At 43.2% G+C, this 23,307-nt stretch overlaps 1 protein-coding gene across 2 annotated transcripts in view; it reads left to right on the plus strand.

Annotated features, from left to right (window-relative positions):
- Positions 1-16,946, plus strand: part of ARHGAP40 (Rho GTPase activating protein 40) — a 36,393-nt gene extending 19,447 nt beyond the window's left edge. The window contains exons 4-15 of one of the 2 annotated variants that reach the window (XM_081196210.1): positions 1,801-1,876; positions 2,924-3,081; positions 3,231-3,396; positions 4,151-4,242; positions 4,386-4,463; positions 6,187-6,346; positions 7,322-7,404; positions 7,654-7,860; positions 9,290-9,430; positions 10,921-11,081; positions 12,670-12,725; positions 13,800-16,946. In XM_081196210.1, coding sequence (XP_081052336.1) covers positions 1,801-1,876; positions 2,924-3,081; positions 3,231-3,396; positions 4,151-4,242; positions 4,386-4,463; positions 6,187-6,346; positions 7,322-7,404; positions 7,654-7,860; positions 9,290-9,430; positions 10,921-11,081; positions 12,670-12,725; positions 13,800-13,906 — 1,485 coding nt within the window. In that variant the 3' untranslated portion in view covers positions 13,907-16,946. Of the gene's footprint in view, positions 1-1,800; positions 1,877-2,920; positions 3,082-3,230; positions 3,397-4,150; positions 4,243-4,385; positions 4,464-6,186; positions 6,347-7,321; positions 7,405-7,653; positions 7,861-9,289; positions 9,431-10,920; positions 11,082-12,669; positions 12,726-13,799 lie in introns of both variants that reach the window. The other variant, XM_081196209.1, reaches the window with a different exon arrangement.
- The last annotated feature ends 6,361 nt before the right edge of the window (positions 16,947-23,307 follow it).

The raw sequence follows: 23,307 nt of genomic DNA on the forward strand, positions 1-23,307 counted from the left end.
CCCGACCCCACTTTTCCAGCTCTTGTTCCTCCGTTAATAGAATGGAGTTGAAATACAATCATGGAACTACTGTACAGTCACAGAGGTATCCTGATTCAAACTGATAAGGGCTGAACTCTGCTGAACAAATATTCATGATGTGGGCATACAGTTCTCTCTTACTTTCCTTTTTGCTTTTCTATTATACTATCACACCTGAACTGAAAGTGTTTTTAAAAAACAACAACAGACAAGTGTGCCCTTAACTTGCAGCCCCATGCAGAGGGTAGTCAGCTGATGGAGCAACCCAGTTTTAAAACAACTGTAGAGCTTACAGTCCTAATATTAAGCAAATTTAACAGTACCCTGGGGGAGAAATGGACTTAAACACCACAGTAGATTTGTTTTTTGTGTGTGAAAAATTTGTTGAAAAAACAACTCCTGGGCTCTAAACTGTAACCATGAGCTGCCAGTTACAGGACATCAAGACTTGTCTGAATTTCTCTCTGTTGGTTAAATACCAAGAATTGTTTCCTTTGCCCCTAGCAGCTTTGATTTAATTTTAGAACTTTTGCACCCCACCTTGAGTAATCTATTTTTGGTTGACAAAACAACCTGGTGGCTGAGTGCCACACACCCAGATTGTTCAGTGACTCTCTAAAAATTTGGAGCATTTCAGCATCACATAGCGTGCCTTCTGTGCACTGACCCGTAGCTACTATGTTCCTGGGATGTCTGCAGGTCTTGTTGAAGGAAAAAGAGAACAGTGAAACTTCTCTGACTCAGGTTGTCTCACTTGATTTGCATTAGCACTGATCCGCTTTTTGCGCTTTGATCTATGGCCGTATGACATCAGTGTTCAATTTGAAATAGAGCTTAGCAAAGAACCTTAATTCCCAGGTGAAGCACTGAAGCAAATGCAGGAATCATGACACCACCCAGCTACGCCAAGAATGCCCTTTCCTTTTAAGCATAGAAATTAGAGCTCATAATTTCCAGGTGGGAAGACAAGGCTTTCAGGTGGGATGGGTTCCCCGGTCCCTCTCTTTGAAACTATACCTTGATGCTGGTGTACCATAGGATCTAGTGTACCTCCGTTAGAAAATATGAACCACTGTGTGGCAATCATAATAATGAATAGTTGGAAGCAGTTTTGAATTGGGGAAAAAGAACTGGCTGAAATTATTCCATATTGACAGGAATCCTGCCTAAGCATGGAGGTTGGATCTAGCTGTTCATAACCATTAGGCATTGGAAAATATATCCCATACGTGGATGTGCTCAAGAAAGGGGATTCATTCTTCATGTGTTGCAGTTGCCTATTCATTTTGAGTTTTACTCAAAAAGCTGGTAGAAGTTCTGCATTAAAAAGCTGTACTTACGTGCATATACCTACCAACGATAGCTTATTCTTCATGGGATTATGCCACTGACCAGCAGTGAGAGTTTGGAGCATGTCAAGATTCTAATACTTATTCTGGACAACAAGTTCCTTTTATTCCCAGCTTCCTCTTCTCCATAGCCAGTGAGGCACCCTTCTTTATTTTGGGAGGAAGGGCTGTAGCTGTGTTGGTAGAGGAAGTGTTTTGAGTGCAGAAGCTCTCAGGTTCAATCTCTGGGGTCTCCAAATCAGACAAGCTACCAATTCAGTTTAGACAGCACTGATCTGGGTGGACTGGTTTTCTCAGACTTGTCATAAGGCAACTTCCCACATTTCTGTTTTGCTGTATGTTCGCCGTGTCTAGGGTATAGTACGCCTGGTATTCTGTTCATAGATTTCATGGAATGTGGCTTCATTTATGTTCTTTGTTCTGCATGTAGGAGACTGAGCCAGAGACAAATTTGGAAATGGACAGATCACACCGCAAGTCTGCATCGTCAAACAACATCCAGAAAAGTAAGACAGTAGTTGTATTGTCATGGGTAGAGAGAAGGGAATAGATCATTTAAAAATGATTAAAAGTCTAGGATTCCAACGTGAGACTAAAAGCTGCATAGGTCTTCCTTCCTTAACCATACAGTGAGTATGCAAAGGAACTTGTAATGACTTAAAGAAGACAAAACTGCAGTCCCGTACATGCAGGGAATAATGTCCCATTGAACTGAATGTCCCATTGAACTGAATGGGGCTTAATTTTGAGTAGGCATATACAGAAACAGGAGTAGGTAGGCTTAATGTTATACAGCATTTTGCAAGGCAAGTTTAGTTAATTCTTGCTTTCCCATTGTCACAGAGGGCAATGATTCATTCATTCAACGTACTTAGGATAGGTGAAGCTCCATGTGAACCTTTGATATATTATAGAAATAGGAGTGTGGGATATGGAATTTTAATGGAATTTCATGGAAATTTTGTGGGAATTGTGATGTCAGTTTGCAAGTAAAAGTGACCCAAAGCAGGTTAAACTCATCAAGCTGCCTTGATTGATCAGACCAGACCTAAAACATGGGAATAGCCTGCATTGTAACATCATTTCAAAAGCAGCTAGATTTGCAAATCCAAAGACCTAGTTGTAGCTTTTTCACTTACCTATTTGGGTAAAAAGACTTGATTTTTACTAGCAATGGATTAGTTGTATTTCAGGATATAAACTCAGGTGATTTTTAACTTCTCAGTTGCCTTGCGTGCTCAGCTTTATATCTTAGCATAAGCCTGCCTTCCGCAATATGACACATTCCAGATGTTTTTGAACTACAACTCCTGTCAGTCCCACTAAGCATGGCTGTGCTGATGGGAGTTGTAGTCCAAAACATCTGAAATTCTCCAGGTTAGAGTAGGCTGGTATAAGCTCTTCAAATGGACCAGAATGTGGTCAGTGCTCAGTCTAAATGTGAAGGCGGCCATGCAATTCAGGTGTCTGTTGTAATTATGCATTTAAGTTCAGGTCTATCTTGTGTTGCAAATCTTGAATGCAACTTCGCATCCCCCTCCCCCCCTTAGCAGATCCAATGGAAACCCAGGACTTCCCATCGCCACTGAGAGGCTCTTCAAGAGAGGAGCTATTCAGCACGGAAATTGCTTATTCTGAGCAGGCAGCCATCCTGCTCAAAGGATCTTTCCCAAAGGAATCCAGGAGGATAAAGGATGAGAGTTGTTTACCTGTAAGTGCAAGACTTTGCTATATCCTAGCAGATTCCTGTGGCTGTGATTTGACAGTAATGATAATAATAACCAATAATAGCGACATAATAATTTGCATTGACTCTGATATGTCACTCCAATTTCCATCCCCCTGTCCTTTTTGCTTTAGAAATTTAAGATTCCCAAGGGAAGACTGGGAGTGACCAGGATTGGAGACTTATCTCTGCAGGATATGAAAAAGATTCCCACGCTGGCACTCATTGAGCTAACTGCTCTCTGCGACGTCGTTGGCTTGGAGCTGAAGAGAAACAAAGCAGTAAAGCGGAAGGCTGCAGGTACCTGTTTTCCTACTGCTTCTTAGCATGAATTTGACATCTTGTGGTTCTTGTCACTGACTAAAATTAGGGAAGGAAAACCATTGGTAGTTCTCAGCTATCTGAGTAAAAGGGCTTATCTGCAAGCGGTCTCCTTTTGGGAGAGCTTGCAGATGTTTTATTCAGCAGATTTGGTGTACGGCAAGGATGTGGGTCTTGCAGGTATTGTCGAACTCCCGTTCCCCGCATCCCTGACCATTGGCCATGCTAGCTGGACAGGTGAAGTCCAATAATGCCTGGAGCACCACCATGGCTTCTCCATGCCTGATCTGAGACATGTGTGCCTTGAACTGAATCGGCACGGGTTCCCCTGCTATCCCTGTAAGAAAAAGGGAGAGAGACTAGTGTGGACTAGCATTGGCTAACTGCACTTTGGGCAGTTCTACACGGGTGCTTAGTATTTTGGGGTATTGCATATGGGTCATTGGCAACAGCATTTTGTTTTCTTGTAAAAAACAAAAACCCTACCTAATTCTTGCTGAATTTTCCTTGATAAGGGCAAACCTGATGGGGTTGGGGATATACGCTAGTATTTTGATTATAACAGTATTGTGTGAATGTAGCAGGTATCGTGATAATTGGCCCTTTGTGATGTCACTTCCTGGATTTCTGTGGATGGCTGTGTGCCCTTATTATTTGAGGAAACAGAAATATTTATTTATTTATAGATGAAGTATTTTTTTTAACGCTTATAACACAGTGTCTTTCATTGCAGAGCGCAAGCTTTTTGGGGTTTCACTTGGCACTTTGTTAGAAAATGACGAAAAGCTCTTCCCAAATACCAGGGTTCCATTGATTCTGCAAGCAGTAAGTTTATTTCACAACTTCATTTGTTTTTCTCCTGGTTTCCCCCCCCCCCACAAAAAATCATTGTCTATTCTTTGCTTTGAGCTTCATTGCAAGTTCCTTGTTGCCTTTTGGTGATGATGTTTTGCTGTCTTCTTTTATAGTTGCTGTCGTGTTTAGAAAAAAAAGGTCTGGACACGGAAGGAATCCTAAGAGTTTCAGGATCACAGAGCCGCATTAAGGTAGAATTCAATGGTCAAATTAATATCCTATGAAATGTCCGGCAGTTCCTTGGAAACTTAGGTGTTCCTCATGAGAAGGTCACACTTCCCGCATAGATTTTGATCTACAGCAGGGGTCAGCAAACTTTTTCAGCAGGAGGCCAGTCCACTGTCCCTCAGACCTTGTGGGGGGCTGGACTATATTTTGGAGGGGGGGAATGAACGAATTCCTGTGCCCCACAATTAACCCAGAGATGCATTTTAAATAAAAGGATACATTCTACTTATGTAAAAACACGCTGATTCCCGGACCATCAGTGAGCTGGATTTAGAAGGTGATTGGGCCGGATCCAGCCCCCGGGCCTTAGTTTGCCTACCCATGATCTACAGCTACAGTATCTACATTCCCCTGTGATATACAGACAGAGGAGAGTGCTGGGTATGATCCAGACTAAGGTGGATAAAAAAAGGATACCATGGCCTACCTCTGGATTACTAATTTATTGTGGACAACCTAACACCTTCTGGTTGCTGAGATTCCTGTAAAAAAAAACAACCTTGGACTAGCAAGGTGATTGTGCCTGCACTTAAAGGGCAGAGACCTACAGCTTAACCTGCTCATCCTCACAGCTGGAAGGCAACTCAACCACCTGGGTAATCATGGGCAAAGGTTGATGGTGGATAGAGGTCTGATGCAGTTAGGTCTTCATGCCCCAAAACAAGCATTGCGGTGGCTGCCCTTCTTTTCATGTCCAAGTGTGCATAATGGGAATCACTTGACACATATTAGTTCCGAGATCCCGAGGGTGCCCTTTATCCCTTTGTAATTGTAAAGTGGACTGGCAGACCGAAGAAGAAGTAGGTCACATAGGTCAACCCACCGCTGCTTTCAAGCAGACACTCAGTTCATGTGAGGTTAGTCAACGGAGAAAACCCCACAATGCCTGAGCAAAGTGTGGTGTTGAAAGTCATGCTCTGGAACCTTCCGTAGTATGCAGGAGTCTTAAGAGATTCGTCATCCGACAGGTTGGTGTGGAAAGTGTTCCCTGGGGGTAGATATTTGAAAACTACCCACATGGTGTCGTGCGTTGATGGAAGCGAAAGGTTCAGTATGTCTTCCTGTGTTTGCCGTTGCTTGTGGAAGTTTCACTGTGAATAACTTCTTTAAAAATGTGATAGCCTGTATTTCTGGTCAGACCAGAAGGTCTGCAAACAGAAATAGTCCTCTTTTGCTGAACTCCAAGCCCATATCATAACCTTCCTACAAGCCTGCTGGATTTTTGAACTACAGCTCCCATCAGCCCCCACCAGCGTGGCCAATAGTCAGGGATGATGGGATATGAAGTTCATTACATTTGAAGGGCAGCAGTTTGGGGAAGGCTGGCATGAAATATATCATGGTCTGTCTTAATTACAGTGGTGGATTCTCCGCCCCCAAAGGTGCAATAAATCATAGGTTTTACTTGCATGTTACACTGGAATCCTAGGTGACTTTCCTCATGGAAATGTTTTCCCCGCTGGGACATCTCAGTCATGCAGTACTTTGTCACCAGGGAAAGAAATCCCACTTCTTCCCTTAGCCTGCACCCCAAACTCTGGTTTATTATTAATATTCATATCTGCTTTTTATTGCTATTCTGTTGAAACATTGCAGTCATTTCTCCCCACCCCTTCCCATGTTTACTTTTTCCAAATCTTTCTACCTTCAGTATGTGACTTTCCCCTCTTTCCCTTTTCCCCCCAGAGCCTGGAACAAAAGCTAGAAAGTGAGTTCTATACTGGTTTCTTCCAGTGGGATGAGGTCCATCAGAATGATGTCTCTGGCTTGCTGAAGAGGTTCATCCGGGAACTGCCCACCCCTCTGCTGACGGCAGAATACTTACCTGCCTTTGCAGCTGTGCAAAGTGAGTTAGGCCTTGGCCAAAGAGATCAGGCCCTGCCACCTTAAGCACTGATTTCTGTCTTCTTCCTTGTTGAGTGTATTAGGTGGCCGTTGTATAGCAGATACGTTGTTGGACATCAGATAACCAAGGTCAATTTCTTACTCAGCCGTAAAGCTCTCACTCAAAAAACCTTGGGCAAAGTCATGCTCTGTAAAGCTAAGCCTAAATTTTCCAGAGCTTCTTGGGGGGGAGAGTGTGATACAAGTGTCACTGACGGATGGCTGTGAGCCAGGAATGGGAACCTGTTGCCCTCAAGATGTTGCCAGATGGTCAACTCCCATCACCCCAAGGATGACTGTAGTTGTAGCCCAACAGCAACAGGTTGTCCTTCCACACAGTAAGGGGTGGGTACTTTCAGGTGATTGAATAGGAACAACGGCAGGTATGCCATCCTCTTAAAGGTGCATAGTGTTGTCTGTGTGCATTAACTGTTGGAGTAATCCACATTTCTAAGGCTATGGGAGTTGTCTTCATCTCATGCTAAGCCATGGACGCTACTTAAGAAACTGCCTAGGTATTACATGCTAGTTACTGCGTATGAGAGGCAAAGAGTGAGTATGAAATAGTGTGGCCCTGATATGTAAAACAGTCTTCTACTGGTATAGTCAAACCTCAGTTCCCGAATGCCTCCATTTTGGAACGTTTCGGCTCCCAAACGCCAAAAATCTGGAAGTAAGTGTTTTGGTTTCCGAACGTTTTTCGGAACCAGAACGTCCGATGCAGCTTCTGCCTGGGTTCAGGAAGCTCTTGCAACCAATCAGAAGCCGCTCCTTTGTTGTCGAATGTTTCGGAAGTCGAATGGTCTTCCGGAATGGATTACGTTCTACAACCGTGGTTTGACTGTCTATAAAATGCAATTTTAAAGAGGCAGAGCTTCTAGGCCAGTGTTTTCTTCTTCCCAGTAATTTTGGATGTCAATTGTTCCTTCCATTATAGATATCCCAGATCTGAAACAGAGGCTGCAGGCTCTCAATCTGCTTATACTGATTTTGCCAGAACCCAACCGAAACACCCTGAAGGTAATATCGCCACCTCCTGGGCATCGTAGTGCCCTGACTGCAGAGTGCAAAATGATATACAAACTCATCCTTTTAGAACTGTGGTATTGCTGTATGGACAACATTCTTACCTCACAATGTTGGAAATACGTTGTCTGCAAGCATTCTCTCATATTCATCATCTCAGAACCCAGAGACAATTTGACTTCTCTCCCTGCTGCCTACAGCTGATGTTTGATAACGGAAAATAATTTTCCTCCCCTTTTTCAGGCTTTGCTTGAGTTTCTGAGGCTGGTGGTTACCAGGGAGCGGAAAAACAAGATGAATATTTGGAACGTTTCCACAGTCATTGCTCCAAATCTCTTCATGCACAAGGGGCTGCCGAACAAGATCCCGGAAGGGAAGGAGAAACAGCTGGCCGAGGGTGCGGCGGACGTGGTGCGGATGATGATCCATTATCAGGATTTACTCTGGACTGTAAGTTGGGGCCATATTTTCCGAGTCATCCTTGAATTTCCATTGATAAAACTCTGTATTGATTTTTTAAATAACTTTTTGGTATTTAAAATGGCAGCTACATAGAACATAAGAGCCTCTTGGGTGAGGCCAGTGGCCCATCTCGTCCAGCTATAATAATAATAATCAAAAAACAAAAAGTGTGTGCCTTATACGCAAGGTCTGTTATCAGTGCTCTTGGTTAGCCGTTTGCTCTTTAAGTGTCAGAGGGCTGAAGACAGAGGATGCAGTATGGATGAAAATCCCATCTGTGACACTCTGAGAGGGAGGGAGGGAGGGAGGGAGGGAGGGAGGAAGGAAGGAAGGAAGGAAGGAAGGAAGGAAGGAAGGAAGGAAGGAGGTAAGGGACTGGAGAGGGTTCAGAACCGGACAAAGGTGGCATCAATCTGCCGGACAGATGGAAGGGCCAGCATGATTTTGCGTCAGTACTGGGGATCTTTTTGGAGTGGGTTTCACTCCAGGTAGACTGTTTCCAAGTTCTTGGCTCCTTTCAGCTCATCCAAGTCGTTCCAACACTCAATGAGGTTATCGTTCATCCAAAATTCTTGGAGCTCTGTTAGATGGGCAATATTTTCAATCTTTTTGATCCTGTTGGCCGCAACGTCCGGCATTGTCAATTTATTATTGTTTTCCGCTCGTCCAGCTATCCTGATCTTACAGTAGCCAACCAGATGCCTATGGGAAGCCCAGCAGCAGGACCTGATTGTAACTAGAGCTGGGAAAATTGTCTGAAACAGTATCAGATCATGATACTGGTTTTTGAGCTGGCAGTACATCGCGGTGGCCGGAGAGCCATGATGTATTCCCAGCTCAAATTGCCTGCAGACAAATTGACTTCCCTCCCCCTCCATTCTGAATGCAGCTTATTTTTGACACCGAAAATAATTTCTTCCCTCTTGGCCTCCGTCTTCCTGTTTGCCTGCGCCTTTGAGGAAGCCCCCCACCCCACTCCCTGGCTCGTGCAAGTTGGAGAGGTATGGGAACTTGGGCTGGGTGATGTATCTCAGCTTCGTCCCCTAAGATGGGGAGAAAGAAGCAGCCGAGACACATTCCAGACATCGCGATAGATTGGAATATTGTGGAATTTGGCTGTTGATATACCACAGTGTTGAAAACAAGATATCACCCAGCTCTAATTGTAACAACACTGTGTGTTATTCAGAGCAGCTGTTATTCAGAGATGTGCTGCTTCTGGCAATGGAGGTAGAACATAGCTGTAGGTACAGAGTTTTGGAATAAAAGATCCTAAAAAGGTTTGGCCTGCTGTGCCAGAAAGGTTTCCCTCCCATCTACCCCTCTCTACATACCTTCTGTTTCTCCTCTCTTCAGGAGATACTTTCAGAATGGCAACAGCCTCACACCTCTTTCTTTTTTTTGCATTCCCTCTTAGGTTGCATCTTTCTTGGTTTCTCAAGTGAGAAAACTGAACGAGAGCAGCAGCAGGAGGTACCAGTTCTGTGACAGGAGGATCAAAAACCTGTTAAGGAAGATTAATCTGGACAAGGAGAAGACTGAGAAAAACCATGGCGAAGTGAGTAAAATCCCCATTGCCCACTGCATTGTTAATGCATTGTTGATGCGTTAAGAGCATCCTTCACCCGGCTGGTGTCCTCTAGGTATCTAGGCCTACAATTCCATAAGAACTTAAGAAGAGCCTGCTGAATCTGGCCCGTGAAGTCTAGCATCCTGTTCTCTCGGTGGCCGCTTTGATCCCTGTAGGGGCTCAAACAAGACCCAGTCAAAAGAGCACTCTCTCCCCTGCGGTTTCCAGAAACACATATCCAGAAGTATTGCTGCCTCCACAGCCATGCTGGCTGGAGCTGATGGGAGCTGGGAGTTGTAGTCCAAAATATCTGGAGGATTCCAGGTTGCTGAAGGCTGCATTAGAAGATGGAACTGTGGCCAGCCAGGCCCACTTGCAATTGTCTTTTGGCGCATGCAGACTGTAGGATAAGTTTTCCCATGTTGACTCAGAATTAGATTGGATTTGCAAGTGTGAGTGATTTAGCAGAATAAGTTGGGAGAGCTACAGATAGAACTTTCAAGGAATTAGTGGGCCACTACCATGTTTGGCCATTGGCTGAGTCAATAGGCCCCAAGTGAGTGGTGGTTCTCAGAGAGGCAACAGCAGCAGTTGTAGGATAGGTTGAGCATCAGAGCAGGGGATCCTGTGGTTTGATGCCTCTTAGATCTGTACTTTTTTTAAAAAAAGAAACTCTTCTAGTCTGAGGGCACTTCTAGGTTTTGTAGGTGGGAGCCAACCATGTTCTTACAGATTCACGTTGTGCAATTAAAAAGGGACTGGCATCCTGGTATGGCATAGCGCCTTAAGAAACCCAGAATTGCTTGAGACAACATTGTATAACCTCCCTGCAGACTAAATTGAAATGAATGCTCAGTGAACAGCCAACATATGTTTATAACCACCTTGCAAACCTTGTGCAAAAAAATCAGGATGACAGTCCTGTAAACAGGTTATCTGGAAGTGACCTGAGCCCATCTGATATTTCTTGTTTGCTTTTTTAAATCAAATGATTCCCCAGAAATCTGTTTTGTATGGACCTTTTGGTTCTTGGAGGCAACCAAACTTTGAGATGCCTGGCATGCAGGTTTTTGGTTTTTTTTAATTGCTGTATATGAGATTTGCTCAATGGAGAGAGAGAAATTATTTGCATGGTCAACTGGCTGATGGTGAAATTTTCTGCTTGAAACAAACACTTTGCCTTGTGTAAACACCAGGGGGCACTCATGCTTACTTTATTAACGCTAGTCCAATACTACTGCTTCTCACGCGGTGTGACGAAATCAAATTTAATCTTTATTGCTTTGCATCCATCCTGCCTTTTGCCTGCTTTTGGAGAAGTGCATACACAACCATTTTACTTGGAGGACAACAAGCATTTTCAAACAGAGTGTTTGATTATGTCTTCATCTTTTGTGCACATGCTTTGGATTTTCTTACCTCTTCAGTTTCCTCCTCCCTCTCCCCACCCGCCTAATGCTCCCTCCTTCATCTTCCAGCCATCCAAAATAGTGAAAGTCCAGGCTTCCCCGTTCCTAAAGGATTCCCTGGAAGTTCGCTTAACCAGTGGAACCAAAGCTGCAGATGTCCTGAGGCAGTTCCAGAAGAACCTCTGCCAAAACGGCTGGAATATTGTCAACACAGTCAAACTTATCAAATGGTAAAAGCACCTCCTCCCATCCCTCCTTAGCTTAGAAGGAAATGTAGCTTGTCTACACATGATCCATTCCTTCATGATTAGGCAGGAGGCTTTTTTTTTAATGTCTGTTGAGATGAGCATGAGTAGAGCTACGGCCAGCGGTCTGTCAGTGCAAGAATTTCTCTGTGTCAAAGGGAATGTTCTCTCCCTCTCAGATTTTACACTGAGGTCCAGCTCCGAGGGCCTTCTGGCAGTTCCCTCACTGAGAGGTTTCAGGGAACCAGGCAGAGGGCCTTCTTGGTAGTGGCGCCCGCCCTGTGAAACGCCCTCCCACCAGATGTCAAGGAAATAAACAACTACCTGACTTTTAGAAGACATCTGAAGGCAGCCCTGTTTAGGGAAGTTTTTAATGTTTGATGTCGTATTGTGTTCTAATTTGTTGGAAGCCTCCCAGAGTGGCTGCGGTAACCCAGTCAGATGGGCGCAGTTCCGGATTTACATTATAAGCTAAACAAGCTATAGCTTAATATATGACTTAAAAGGTAAAGGTAATGGACCCCTGACAGTTAAGTCCAGTCGCGGACGACTCTGGGGTTGCGGCGCTCATCTCGCTTTACTGGCCGAGGGAGCCGACGTTTGTCTGCAAACAGTTTTTCTGGGTCATGTGGCCAGCATGACTAAGTCGCTTCTGGCGAAACCAGAGCAGCACACGGAAACGCTGTTTACCTTCCCGCTGGAGTGGTACCTATTTATCTACTTGCACTTTGACGTGCTTTCGAACTGCTAGGTTGGCAGGAGCTGGGACCGAGCAACGGGAGCTCACCCCGTCGCAGGGATTCGAACCTCCGGCCTTCTGATCAGCAAGCCCTAGGCTCAGTGGTTTAGATCACTGCACCACCCGCGTCCAAATTACTTAAAATGATCCATTACAATTAATGTTCATGTTTTTTTAAAGGCAACTTTAAAGGGTGCTTGTCGGGATATTTCAAATCCACTATACCGTTTTAACATGAGCTGGCCATCCTCAGGTCTAGAACAGCTTTCCCCAACCTAATGCCTTCCATGGCTGATAGTCAGGGATGATGGGAAATATAGTTCTGAGCTATAGCTGGAAGGCACACCATGTTGGAGAACTCTCATTTAGAGCAATTCCAATATATATATATTGTTAATCTACGTGAAAATCTACGAAAGCATATATATATATATATATATATATATATATATATATATATGCAGGTTTTGGTGTCTTCGGGTATCTTCCCGTGTAAGAGTTGGGGTGTCTAGGCGACGTTTCGACGAGGTCTCACTCGTCATCTTCAGGCTGGTGCTTTCGGCTTCTTGTTGCTCTGTTCTAGTAACAAGAAGCCGAAAGCACCAGCCTGAAGATGACGAGTGAGACCTCGTCGAAACGTCGCCTAGACACCCCAACTCTTACACGGGAAGATACCCGAAGACACCAAAACCTGCATTCCTGTACCCGTGAAAATCTACGAAAGCAAATATATATATATATATATATATATATATATATATATATATATATATATATATTGGCCTCTTTGTCTTGGAAATGGTTATAATTAGTGTGTTTTTTTAAATTTTGCAGTAATGGTTCGGTAGATACGATGAACCTGCTCTTCTATGAAGTCGGTGGCAACCTAAGTATGTAAATTTGAACTGTTGTCATTTTATTTTTCATGGTGGGGAATGTGAGTTATTGGGTTAAGAGGTGGGCAGCTGAAGCAAACAGTTGTCCTAGGAATGAATCAAAATGGGGAACCACTAGGAATTAGCAGGCTTAAGCCTTGCTGGGCCACATAGGGTTGCTTAAAGGCATTTCCTTAATAATCAATTTTAATTTTAAAATAATCATTAAAAAAAATGCTCGAAGTGGCTTTGAACAAAGAAAACAGAAATACATTTCAAACAAAGAGTACAGAAACAATTTCATAGTAACAATTTCCTAATAATTATAATAACAAAACAATAGTAGATATAATAATGTACAAAACCCACATTTCAGTGCTATAAATATAACAACATTACCTAAATGACAAGCAGTATCCAAAAGCAAAAATAAGAAGAGAGCTTCACAGTTTCACTTAGTCCACCTGAAAACACTTCTCCCATGATGTGGTTAATGATTATGCCTCTATCTCTTTTTTAGCCTTGATTTTAGCCTCTTTTAGCCTTGATTAGGAACATAGCAAACTGACATATAACAAGTTGGCTCATGAGTTCCTGTAGCTCTATACTGTCTTGCTTCTCCCATAGCCACAGCTATGGATTCAAGCAGAAATCAAGCATGGCTTCTGCTGGCAGTCTTCTTCTGGCCCTTGTCCTTCTCATCAACACCCAGGTGTAGAGGGCGGCGGCACACCCATTTGACCTCTGGCACAAAGCCACTTTCTTTGTTACCCTAATAACCTATATTTAGAGTGGCCTTTAGCTCACCAAGAAGCTGGCCTGGCTATTCCAGCAATTGAATCCTTGGTGGATTCAGGAACAAGAAGGGACTCATGCTTATAGGCAACCCACCCACCCCACAACTCACGATACTTGTAATCCAGAAGGTGATAGGAGATAATATTCTCCAAAGTCCTGACACTGTTAGGGAGTTTATTAAATAATCTGCAACTAAGTTACCCAACGTTACCAGGCACAGGAGGAATAGTGAGATCTATATTTTTTTGGAATGGTTTCTTTAAAATAAAAAATTTTTCTCTATCCCAACAGGTGAACATTGCTTGGACCCAGACACATACCTCTTAGACCTGTACCATGTGAATCCTCATGCAGAATGGGTTATAAAACAAAACCCATCTTTTCCAAGGACACTCTAGGAAGACTGGCAAGAGGGAAATGACCTAGCTGGAAATTATGTTAAACAAATAGTCAAATGGGGCCGGGGTGGGGATGAATTTTTTATTCCTGGATTTTTATTTTTATTTTAATGGGAGGCTGTGAAAAAAGAAGCAGTTCCCTTTAACTGTTCACATGAACTTGTGGCTAATTGAAGGGTTACATTGGGGTAGCAGAGCTTCTATAGGATGTGAATGCCTGTAGTAAAGGACTACTGGAAAGAAAGTTTTAAAAAGAGACAGTCTTGTCCTTGAAGAAATTGATGGAGATCGTCTGGGTTTGATTCTTTTAATGCGCAAGCTTCAGGTTCTCACATTAGTGGAAAGACACCCCAGTGAACAAATGTGCTGTCATGTAAAGCCTGCACACTTTCTAAAGAAGTAAGGCTTCTCGGATAGAAGCTGGAGTTATCTACATTTTGCTTCATTTTGTTTCTGAAGGGCTTAATAGGCAACCAAATTGCCCGGAATGTAGAGGAGAAGTTCTGTCCTCAAAATGGTAATGTCCCAAGCACAGTGTTGGTGACATATTAACTATGCACAACTGTAGGTGTGCAATGTCTTCTGGGATGCAGCCTTGACATTGCAGTTCAGTGCCCAAACATGTATTTGTGTGTGCACACACAGTTCCACATACATGTTGCTATTTGATTAGAGTAAACCATCTCAGTATTACTGTTTAATTCAACCTTTTTAATATTCAGATTGGATTTCACATCCCTGTCTGGTTGTAATAATTTTTTCGTTTAGAGAAACTCCCCAGCAGAGACTTGTCTTCCTATACTGGGCCCTAACAAGTCTTTTTGTTATGACCAAGACAATCCAGAAACACCTGAGCCATATAATGTTCTTAGTCTTCATGTCTTCATTGTTTCTTTGGTGTTGCATTTTTAAAATGTTGTGTTTGTAGGTATATTTACCAAAAGCCTGTTGAAATGATCTAGGTTGTTCTGGAGAAAGCGATGATCTGTACTTAAAGATCCTCCTTTCCTTGTTTGCTCACATTTTTTAAAAGGCCAAAATATCCACCTAAATGTGTAGAGGGTTTCTCAAAATTGGTAGTTTTGAATATCTGTATTTTGCACTTGTGACTTAAAGAGGGCCTATTTATTTTGAAAATGTCAACTAACAGTGACATTTAAATGGTTATTTCATGTTATCCACTTCCAAACTAGTGGACGTGAGAAAGCTAAACACTTTCTTAGTCCAAACACCACAGCTGATGTTGTCAGAAGAGCAAAATATGAACAAATATGCCAGAAGATTGCCTCATTTGGACATAAAAGGGTTTAGAAGGAGGCATTTTGTCAGCATAAGAAAGGAATTCGTGCTTGAGGGTGGATGAGTAGGGCGGGGAGTCCACCTTTAATACAAACATGCATTACACATCTGATCTCTAGAAAAGCAGCGAAGGAAGGAAGGAAGCATGTATCTGAAACCCCATTTCTTCTTTTGCAGCAGGGAGGGGAGAAGCTGCCTACACTAGTAGGGAAATGGTTAATGTCCCTCCCTGCTGCTCAGCTGTCAATCATGCCCTCTTAAGGCTGCCATTTTTTTGAAGAGAGGATCAAGGGCTGTTGCATGTAACATCTGGTGAATGAGTTGCCATTTGGATAGGAAGAAAGCAAATTAACCTGGGAAGTTACTTTCCACTTGCCCTGTACTTTCCTTCCTTAGCCCCATTTATAGTATCATCTGACTGCTTACCCTCCAGTGTAAATGGGTGGCGTTGAGAGGTGATGCATGGGTAGTTCACGAATCCCTTGGAGCTTTATTGGAGGCCAGAATGAGAAATTGCATGAAGAGGTGTCTCCTGCTAAAAATGGCAACAGCATGTAAATCTCCCCTCCCTTCCCCCTGTGTAAGGTTGAGTCGAACCTAGCCCCATGTCTTGGTATCATTACTGCCAGTGTTTTCTTTCCCCAACCTCACTGACAGTCAGTGCTGGGGGCAAGGAGGTAGGGAATCATGGTGACATCACAACACAAAGCAAGTTTTATTTAACCAAACAGATGGGGGCAGGGAATAGTTCATGTGGAAGCTGTTTTCTTCTAAAGCTGTGTCGTTTCATTCTGAGTGCAGGAGTCATGTCTTGCTCAGCATAAACATTTCCAACTTTGCATTTCTCATCCTTTGTAGCCTTTTGCCAGAGAAAGGATAGGTGCAGAAATCCATTAGAATTTTCTGGAAAAGTACTAACAGATGTAATGAGCAACGCAGGCTGGATGACTCAGATGTGTTTAGGAAAGTATCTACATGGCACAGCACAGCCTTAAAAAAATGCAGAATTGCCTACAAAATCCCTTGAGTATTTTTTTAATAGGTGTTGTGCACTCTACATCCACTGTGCAAAATTGTTCCATGCCAATACATGGAAATAGTCAGTACAGAACAGTCTTCCCCAACCTGGTGCCCTCTGCATACTCCCACCCAGCTAGCATGGGGAATTTTCCAGGAGTGTTGAGAGTTGTAGTCCAAAGCTTGGGGAAGGCTAGTGTAGAACTTTAAGAGCATAGCAGGCTTGCCAAGCAGAGAGTATGCTTTGATCCTGTATGATAAAGGGTGCAAGATGGCAATTTTGGTATCTCCGAAAAGGTCAAGGTAGAAGAGAGGCCAATCTCTGCTTCCAAGATGTGAAAATTAAGTTTTGTACTTGGGGCCAATTTGAATGAATAGCTTGGGGGATGAAAGAAAATGACTCGGATTCCTCAAATGCTAACAAGAGTAATGTGAAATGAGTATTGCGAAAAGCTATGTGTGCAGGAGCAAAACCCAAGAGAAACTAACATTGGAGGGGGATAGATGGTGTAGGCCCAAATCTGTCCATAATATTGATGGTCTGTCATCACTTTCACTATCTTTTTGTGTCTCTAGAAATTTTATTGATGGCAGTTAAAGTGGCAAGGCGTAAAATGGTAAAGCTCACGTGTGTGTGTGCGTATGTGTATTTTTTTAAAAAAGATGGTTTATATTATTTTTAATGCTGTATTTAATCAATAAAGAACTAGATACGTTTCCAAAATGTCTTCTTTTCTGTTTTGTAATTTAATTTTGTAATCAGTTGTTGGATTTGTTTTTGTTGATGAGAGAGGTTCTCTGAACTAAAAAAAAAACAAAAAACGGGGAAAGAAATGGTTTTGTATTAGACTAAGAAGGAATGTAAACAGTATGAAAACACACTTCAATAGCTAAGAAGGCGAGTAAGCAAAGACCCAGAAAGAGATACAATGTGGGATCGAGACATGGTTTTCAAACCCTTTGTTGGTCTCTCAACCAGTGGCCTTAGAAGTACGGTCCAGAAAACATCCAGTTTTGTTCTAACATGAAAAGGGGTTTTGGCTCTCAATTCAACTTCCAGATTGACAAATCACCAATAAGCAGTGGTGGTGCAGAACCCATCATCTAGTGTCACTGCTGTTTACCTGGTTGCAAGTAGTTGAGGCCAAGCAGTTGCACCAGAGGAATTGCTGGATTGGCCAGTCTCTTAACCTCTTGCCCAGCCTGGTCCAGGTAAGAAACAACAATGCTGGAGTTGGGAGGGAGATTGTGTTCCACCACACACAGAGAGCCATTGTGCCATTGTCAATAAGAATAAACAAAACAATGACTCCAGAGCAATTTTAAAAAATGAATCAGATTAGCAGTGACAATAAAATACTGTGATTTCAAACAGATGACATTCTGTAATAAATAATATCCCCCAGACCCCAAAGAAAAATGTCTTCCCTTGCTGCTGAGAAATTTTGTACCAGGCAAGCCTTCCTGGGTAGTGACATTCACGTGTCAGGGATGGGGAACATCTGACTTGGGGCTGAAAGCAATCATCAAGCTCTCCTCCTCTGGACCTTGGCACTTTGCCCAGACTATGCCCCCTTGCCCAGGGGCACATCCTTGAACTGTGATAATGCTTCCTGCTTGTATGTGTGTGTGTGTACAGTATATGAGCACTGCATGGTTGCATAAAGGAAATAATCCCATCCAATTCCCCATTTGCTATTGACACATGGGCTCCAGAAGGTTGCCTTTGGGCTGGAAATGGTCCTCCACCATTGACCCACTGGATGCCACAGCCAACAAAGCTCTCTAATTACTGCCTGACTATCCAGAAGGTGGGAAGACTCTTTTTTTTTTTTTAATAAAATTTTTATTGGTTTTATGAAATTTTAAAAGACAAACAAACACTTAAAAAGACAAACATACACGTATAATTTCATAACATATTTTCATAAACCTCTTTTCTGTGACTTCCCCATACCCCCCCCTTTCTGCATCCCAATGTCCATAATTTTATAGCAACTCCCAATTGTTACTTTCCAACCTCAGTCGTCTTAGTCATCTCTGTATTCTGACCTTATCTCACTGTATCCCTTTGTTCCTAAAAACCAAAACACTCTAACATTCATTAAGTTTATAATAGTCCTTAAGATAGCTTTTGAATTTTCTCCATTCTTCTTCCGCCGTCTCTTCTCCTTGGTCACGGATTCTGCCTGTCATCTCGGCCAATGTCATATAGTCCATCACTTTCATCTGCCATTCTTCCAGAGTGGGTAGATCTTGTGTCTTCCAGTATTTTGCGATAAGTATTCTTGCTGCTGTTGTAGCGTACATAAAGAATATTCTGTCCCTCTTTGACACCAATTGGCCGACAATGCCCAAGAGAAAGGCCTCTGGTTTTTTAGAAAAAGTACATTTAAGTACCTTTTTCATTTCATTATAGATCATTTCCCAGAAAGCCTTAATCTTCGGGCATGTCCACCAAAGGTGGTAGAAGGTACCTTCAGTCTCTTTGCATTTCCAACATTTATTATCGGGCAAATGATAAATTTTTGCCAGCTTGACTGGGGTCATGTACCACCTGTATACCATTTTCATAATGTTTTCCTTTAAGGCATTACACGCCGTAAATTTGATACCGGTGTTCCATAACCATTCCCAGTCATCTGACATGATGTTATTGTTCAGTTTCGGTTTCAGTTTCTGTTAATTGGTTCTCGTGGGAAACTTGCAGATTCTAGCTTCACCAATTAACTCAAGCTGGTGTCAATTTACTCTTGGCAGAAAGCCCAGGTCTGCTTGACCTAGAAACTACTCACTCTGATTGGTTAACGAGCAGCACTCAACTCTGTTATCTAGGGATTGCTAGCACAGTTTGGTGTGAGGTGTGTTAGGAGTTAGAAGTGCTGTGTATGGTTATGAGAGAGAGAGAGAAAGAAAGAAAGAGGATTTATTTTGCTTTTATTTGTATGCAGAAACTCTGCTGGTTTTATTTTTCCTTTTTAATAAATCCTGTAAATAGTTATTCTGAGTCTAGCTGACTAGTCATTACTGCCACAACTAGCTTCCTCGCTGTGCAGGAAAACTCTGCTACGTTTGGGCTAAAGCCAGTAGGGCTATGCCTGACACTTCAAAGTTCCATGAGGTTATGGGCATTGTACTGCCAGCCTGAGTTGCGGTGGTGTCAGCAGCAACGGCGTTGGTTCCAGTAGTTCCAGAAGTTGTTGTTCTCTGGCTGGTTCCTGACCGTGGTGAGCTGGTGACGCAGCGGACAGAAGGACAACAGCTGCAGCGTGTGAGTGCTGGGTGCTGTGGTTCCTGTTTTCTCTCTCGGTGGTCGTGAGTAGCTGGTTCCGGGTTCCAGGGACATTGCTCTCAAGATGGCCTCACAACCAGGTCAGATGGCTTTTGAGCGTCTGAATGACTCCAATTACTTGCTGTGGTCGGAACGCATGCAGGCAGTGCTGCAGAGGGATCGTCTCTGGCAAGTGGTGAGTAAGTTTCCTACGAAGCCTGATGATGAAGACCTCGATAAAGACCAAAGAGCAAGGGCCACAATTGTCTTGGGGCTGGAAGATTCCCAGTTGCCGTATGTGAGGGGAATCAAGACAGCTAGAGGTGTGTGGCAAGCACTTAAAGAACTCCATGTGCGTGAGACAGCGGTTTCCAAGCTGTTCATTCGCAAGGCATTGTACAAGGCAATGTTACAGCCTGGGGTTACAATGCAGGAACACCTACACAGTTTACAGTTAAAGTTTACTGCGCTACAGGAAAGAGACTGTGCATTAGACCAGCAGGAGAAGGTGGCTATTATTTTGAGTTCTCTCCCGGAATGCTGGGATAATTTAGTTTTGTCTCTAGAAGGCATGCAGGAGCATGATTTATCAGTCAGTTACGTTACTGGGCGTTTGATTGAAGAATGGCAGAAGAGGCAAGAAAGGTTGTTGGCTGCAGAGGCTTCTACAGGTGGGCGGTTTGGAAGGAGTTCTCATGCCGTGCCAGAGGTGAAGCAAAAGCAGCGTACTGGTGAGGAGTCAGCGTTTGCTGTTAGGCGTTGTTTCCGATGTGGGTCTTCAGCGCATCTAAAACGACAATGTCCGGAGTTGGTCAAGTCTCAGTTGCCGGTGCAGGAGCAGAGACGAGATCAGCAGCAGCAGCAGCGTAAAAAGAAATTCTTCAAACGAAAACAGTCGGCTCAGCTGGTGACCGGCGAGGTCAAGATTGCTGATGAGAAACAAGCGGTCTGGGTGGTCGATTCGGGAGCGTCGCGCCACATCGTGAATTCAGATGAATTGTTTGTTTCCAAGAACTCAGCACAGCGCAGCCAGGTGGCTCTAGCAGACGGAAGTACTTTCGAAGTGATTTCGGGGGGTGCAGTTTTTGTTCCTTGTCTTCGTGAGTGCCTGCAAAATGTACTTTGTGTGCCATCATTAAGGAGCAATCTGATGTCTGTAGATTGTTTGCTAAAAGCTGGGTTTAAAGTGTATTTTGAAGGAGACAGTTGCATTATTAAGAAGGCTGGTGAGATTTTAGGCACTGCTAAGTCAGAGGGAGGCTTGTTTTGGCTTAAAGCAGGATCTCAAGTTGCAGCAGTAGTCAGTAAATCTCAGCCTGCAGTGAATAACAAAGCTATACATGACAACTGTGTGCACTTATTGCATAGGAAAATGGGGCATGCTTGCTGGAAAAGTGTACTAAAAATGTCTGAATTGACTGATGGGGGTAATTTAAAGAGTTGTAACAAGTACCTTGATTGTAATGTGTGTAAAAAGGTTAAAACCCACAGAGTCTCTTACCCCAGAAGTGACAGAGTTAGTGAGTCACCGCTACAGCTGGTTCACATGGACGTAATTGGTCCATTTGCTGTAAGCAGGGGTGGATCACGTTTTTCACTAACAATTGTGGATGACGCTACACGTTATTCTTGGGTTTTTCCCATGAAGAATAAGGGTGACGTGTTCACTAAGTTTAAAGGCTGGGTGGCATCTGTGGAAAGATTTCTGTCTGTTAAACTCAGAAGGATACAGACAGACAGAGGTGGCGAATTTATGTCAAATGCCTTTAAAGATTGGTTACAAAAGCGTGGCATTGGGCATAGAAAAACGAACGTTTTTTCCCCAGAGGAGAATGGCGTTGCAGAGCGAAAAAACAGATCTTTACAAGATATGATGTTTGCCATGCTTGATGATGCTGATTTGCCCATGTCTTATTGGGGGGAGAGCATGCTCACCGCGTGTTATCTCCAAAATAGGCTCTTTCATCAAACAATAGGTACAACCCCGTACTTTAAATTGTTTCAGAAAAAACCTAAAATTGACCATTTGCATGTGTTTGGATCAAAAGCCTGGGTATTAATTCCGAAACAAATGAGAAAGAAGGGAGATCCTAAGACCAAACAGTTAGTGTTTGTGGGTTACCAGGAGCTGGAAAAAGGTTTCCGCTTTGCTGAAGGGACGAATGGCATTGTGATCTCCAGGAATGCCAGTTTTTGTGAACATAGTGGCTGGGAGAGACTACATGCCAATACTGAGGTTTGGTTTGAACCTTCCCAGGAGCTTCATGACTCTGAAGGTAAACACAGAGAATCAGAGTCTGAGGGGGAGGAAAGTTCAGATAAGAGCTCTCAAGAAAGTGGAAGACCAGTTGCTAAGCAACAAAAGAGAGGTCGTAGTTCTGAGGAGGAAAGTGGGTCAGAAGAAAAATTTTCTCCCAGAAGATCTAAAAGACAAAACAAAGGAGTGCCTCCAGTGTGTTTTTCCCCAGATACTGCAAATGTGTTTAGTGTAAGTGCAGAACCCAAGAGTTTTCAGGAGGTGTTAAAGTTACCAAAGGAGGAGGCAGAGCGCTGGAAACAGGCAATGGAGGAAGAGATGTCCTCTCTGAATGAGCACAAGGTTTTTACACCAGTGGCAGCGCCTGAGGGGGCAAAGGTTGTAGGCTGCAGGTGGGTGTACAAACTTAAACCTCTGGTGACAGGAGAGTACAAATACAAAGCTCGTTTAGTTGCTCAAGGATATTCTCAGAGGCCTGGAAAAGATTATGACGAGACTTTTTCCCCTACTGCTAAGGGGGACAGTGTAAGGCTGATTTTAGCGCTTGGAGCAAAGAGAAAACTCCTGTTAAACCATTTTGATATTCAGACTGCATATTTACATGCACCAATATCAGAAGACCTGTATCTAGCCGAACCGCCTGGTTATGAGACAGGTTCCAATAGAGTGTTGAAATTAAACAAAGCTCTATACGGTCTCAAACAGGCTGCAAGATCTTGGAACAGATATTTCCATGAGGCCTTAGTGTCATTTGGTTTCAAGCAGAGTACAGCTGACAATTGTGTTTATGTACGTGGTACAGGCAGTAATCAAGAGTTTTGTCTGATTTATGTAGATGATGTATTGTATGCCTGTAAAACAGATAAACAAACTAAAAGGTTTGCCAAGCAATTGTCCAGTAAGTTCAAAGTGAAGGACTTAGGCCCGGTTAGGACATATCTAGGGTTGGAAGTGTGCTGGGCCCAAGATGGCAGCTGCCTAATTAGTCAGCAGAACAAAGTTAAGCAACTACTGACTACATACAGGATGCAGGATTGCAAAGGGGCAGCGGTGCCTATGGATCCAGGTTTCATAAAAACACTTCATACAGATGAGAGTCCTGAATTTGAACATCCTGATGTATATCACTCTGTAATTGGAAGTTTATTGTATATAGCACAGTGGTCCAGACCTGATATTAGCTATGCTGTAGGCATATTAAGTAGATTGGTCTCAAAACCCACACTAAATGCCTGGAAAGGGGTAAAACAAGTTCTGAGGTATCTCAAGCAGACAATTGGCTATATGTTACAATTAAATTCTTCAGAGGATGAAATGTTGAGTTGCTACTGTGATAGTGACTGGGGAAATTTGCCAGATAGAAAATCTGTCACAGGACTAGTTATAATGGTCGGTGGAGCTTTAATCAGCTGGCGGTCACGCAAGCAAGACGTTGTAAGTGTGTCATCAACGGAATCAGAGTACGCCGCATTGAGTGAATTGTGCAACGAGGTGATTTATTTCAAGCATTTGTTAACAGATTTAAATGTAAATTGTGGAGAACCAGTACAAGTTTAC

Source organism: Podarcis bocagei (genome assembly GCF_964188305.1).
Source record: "Podarcis bocagei genome assembly, chromosome: 5".
NCBI classification, from domain to species: domain Eukaryota; kingdom Metazoa; phylum Chordata; class Lepidosauria; order Squamata; family Lacertidae; genus Podarcis; species Podarcis bocagei.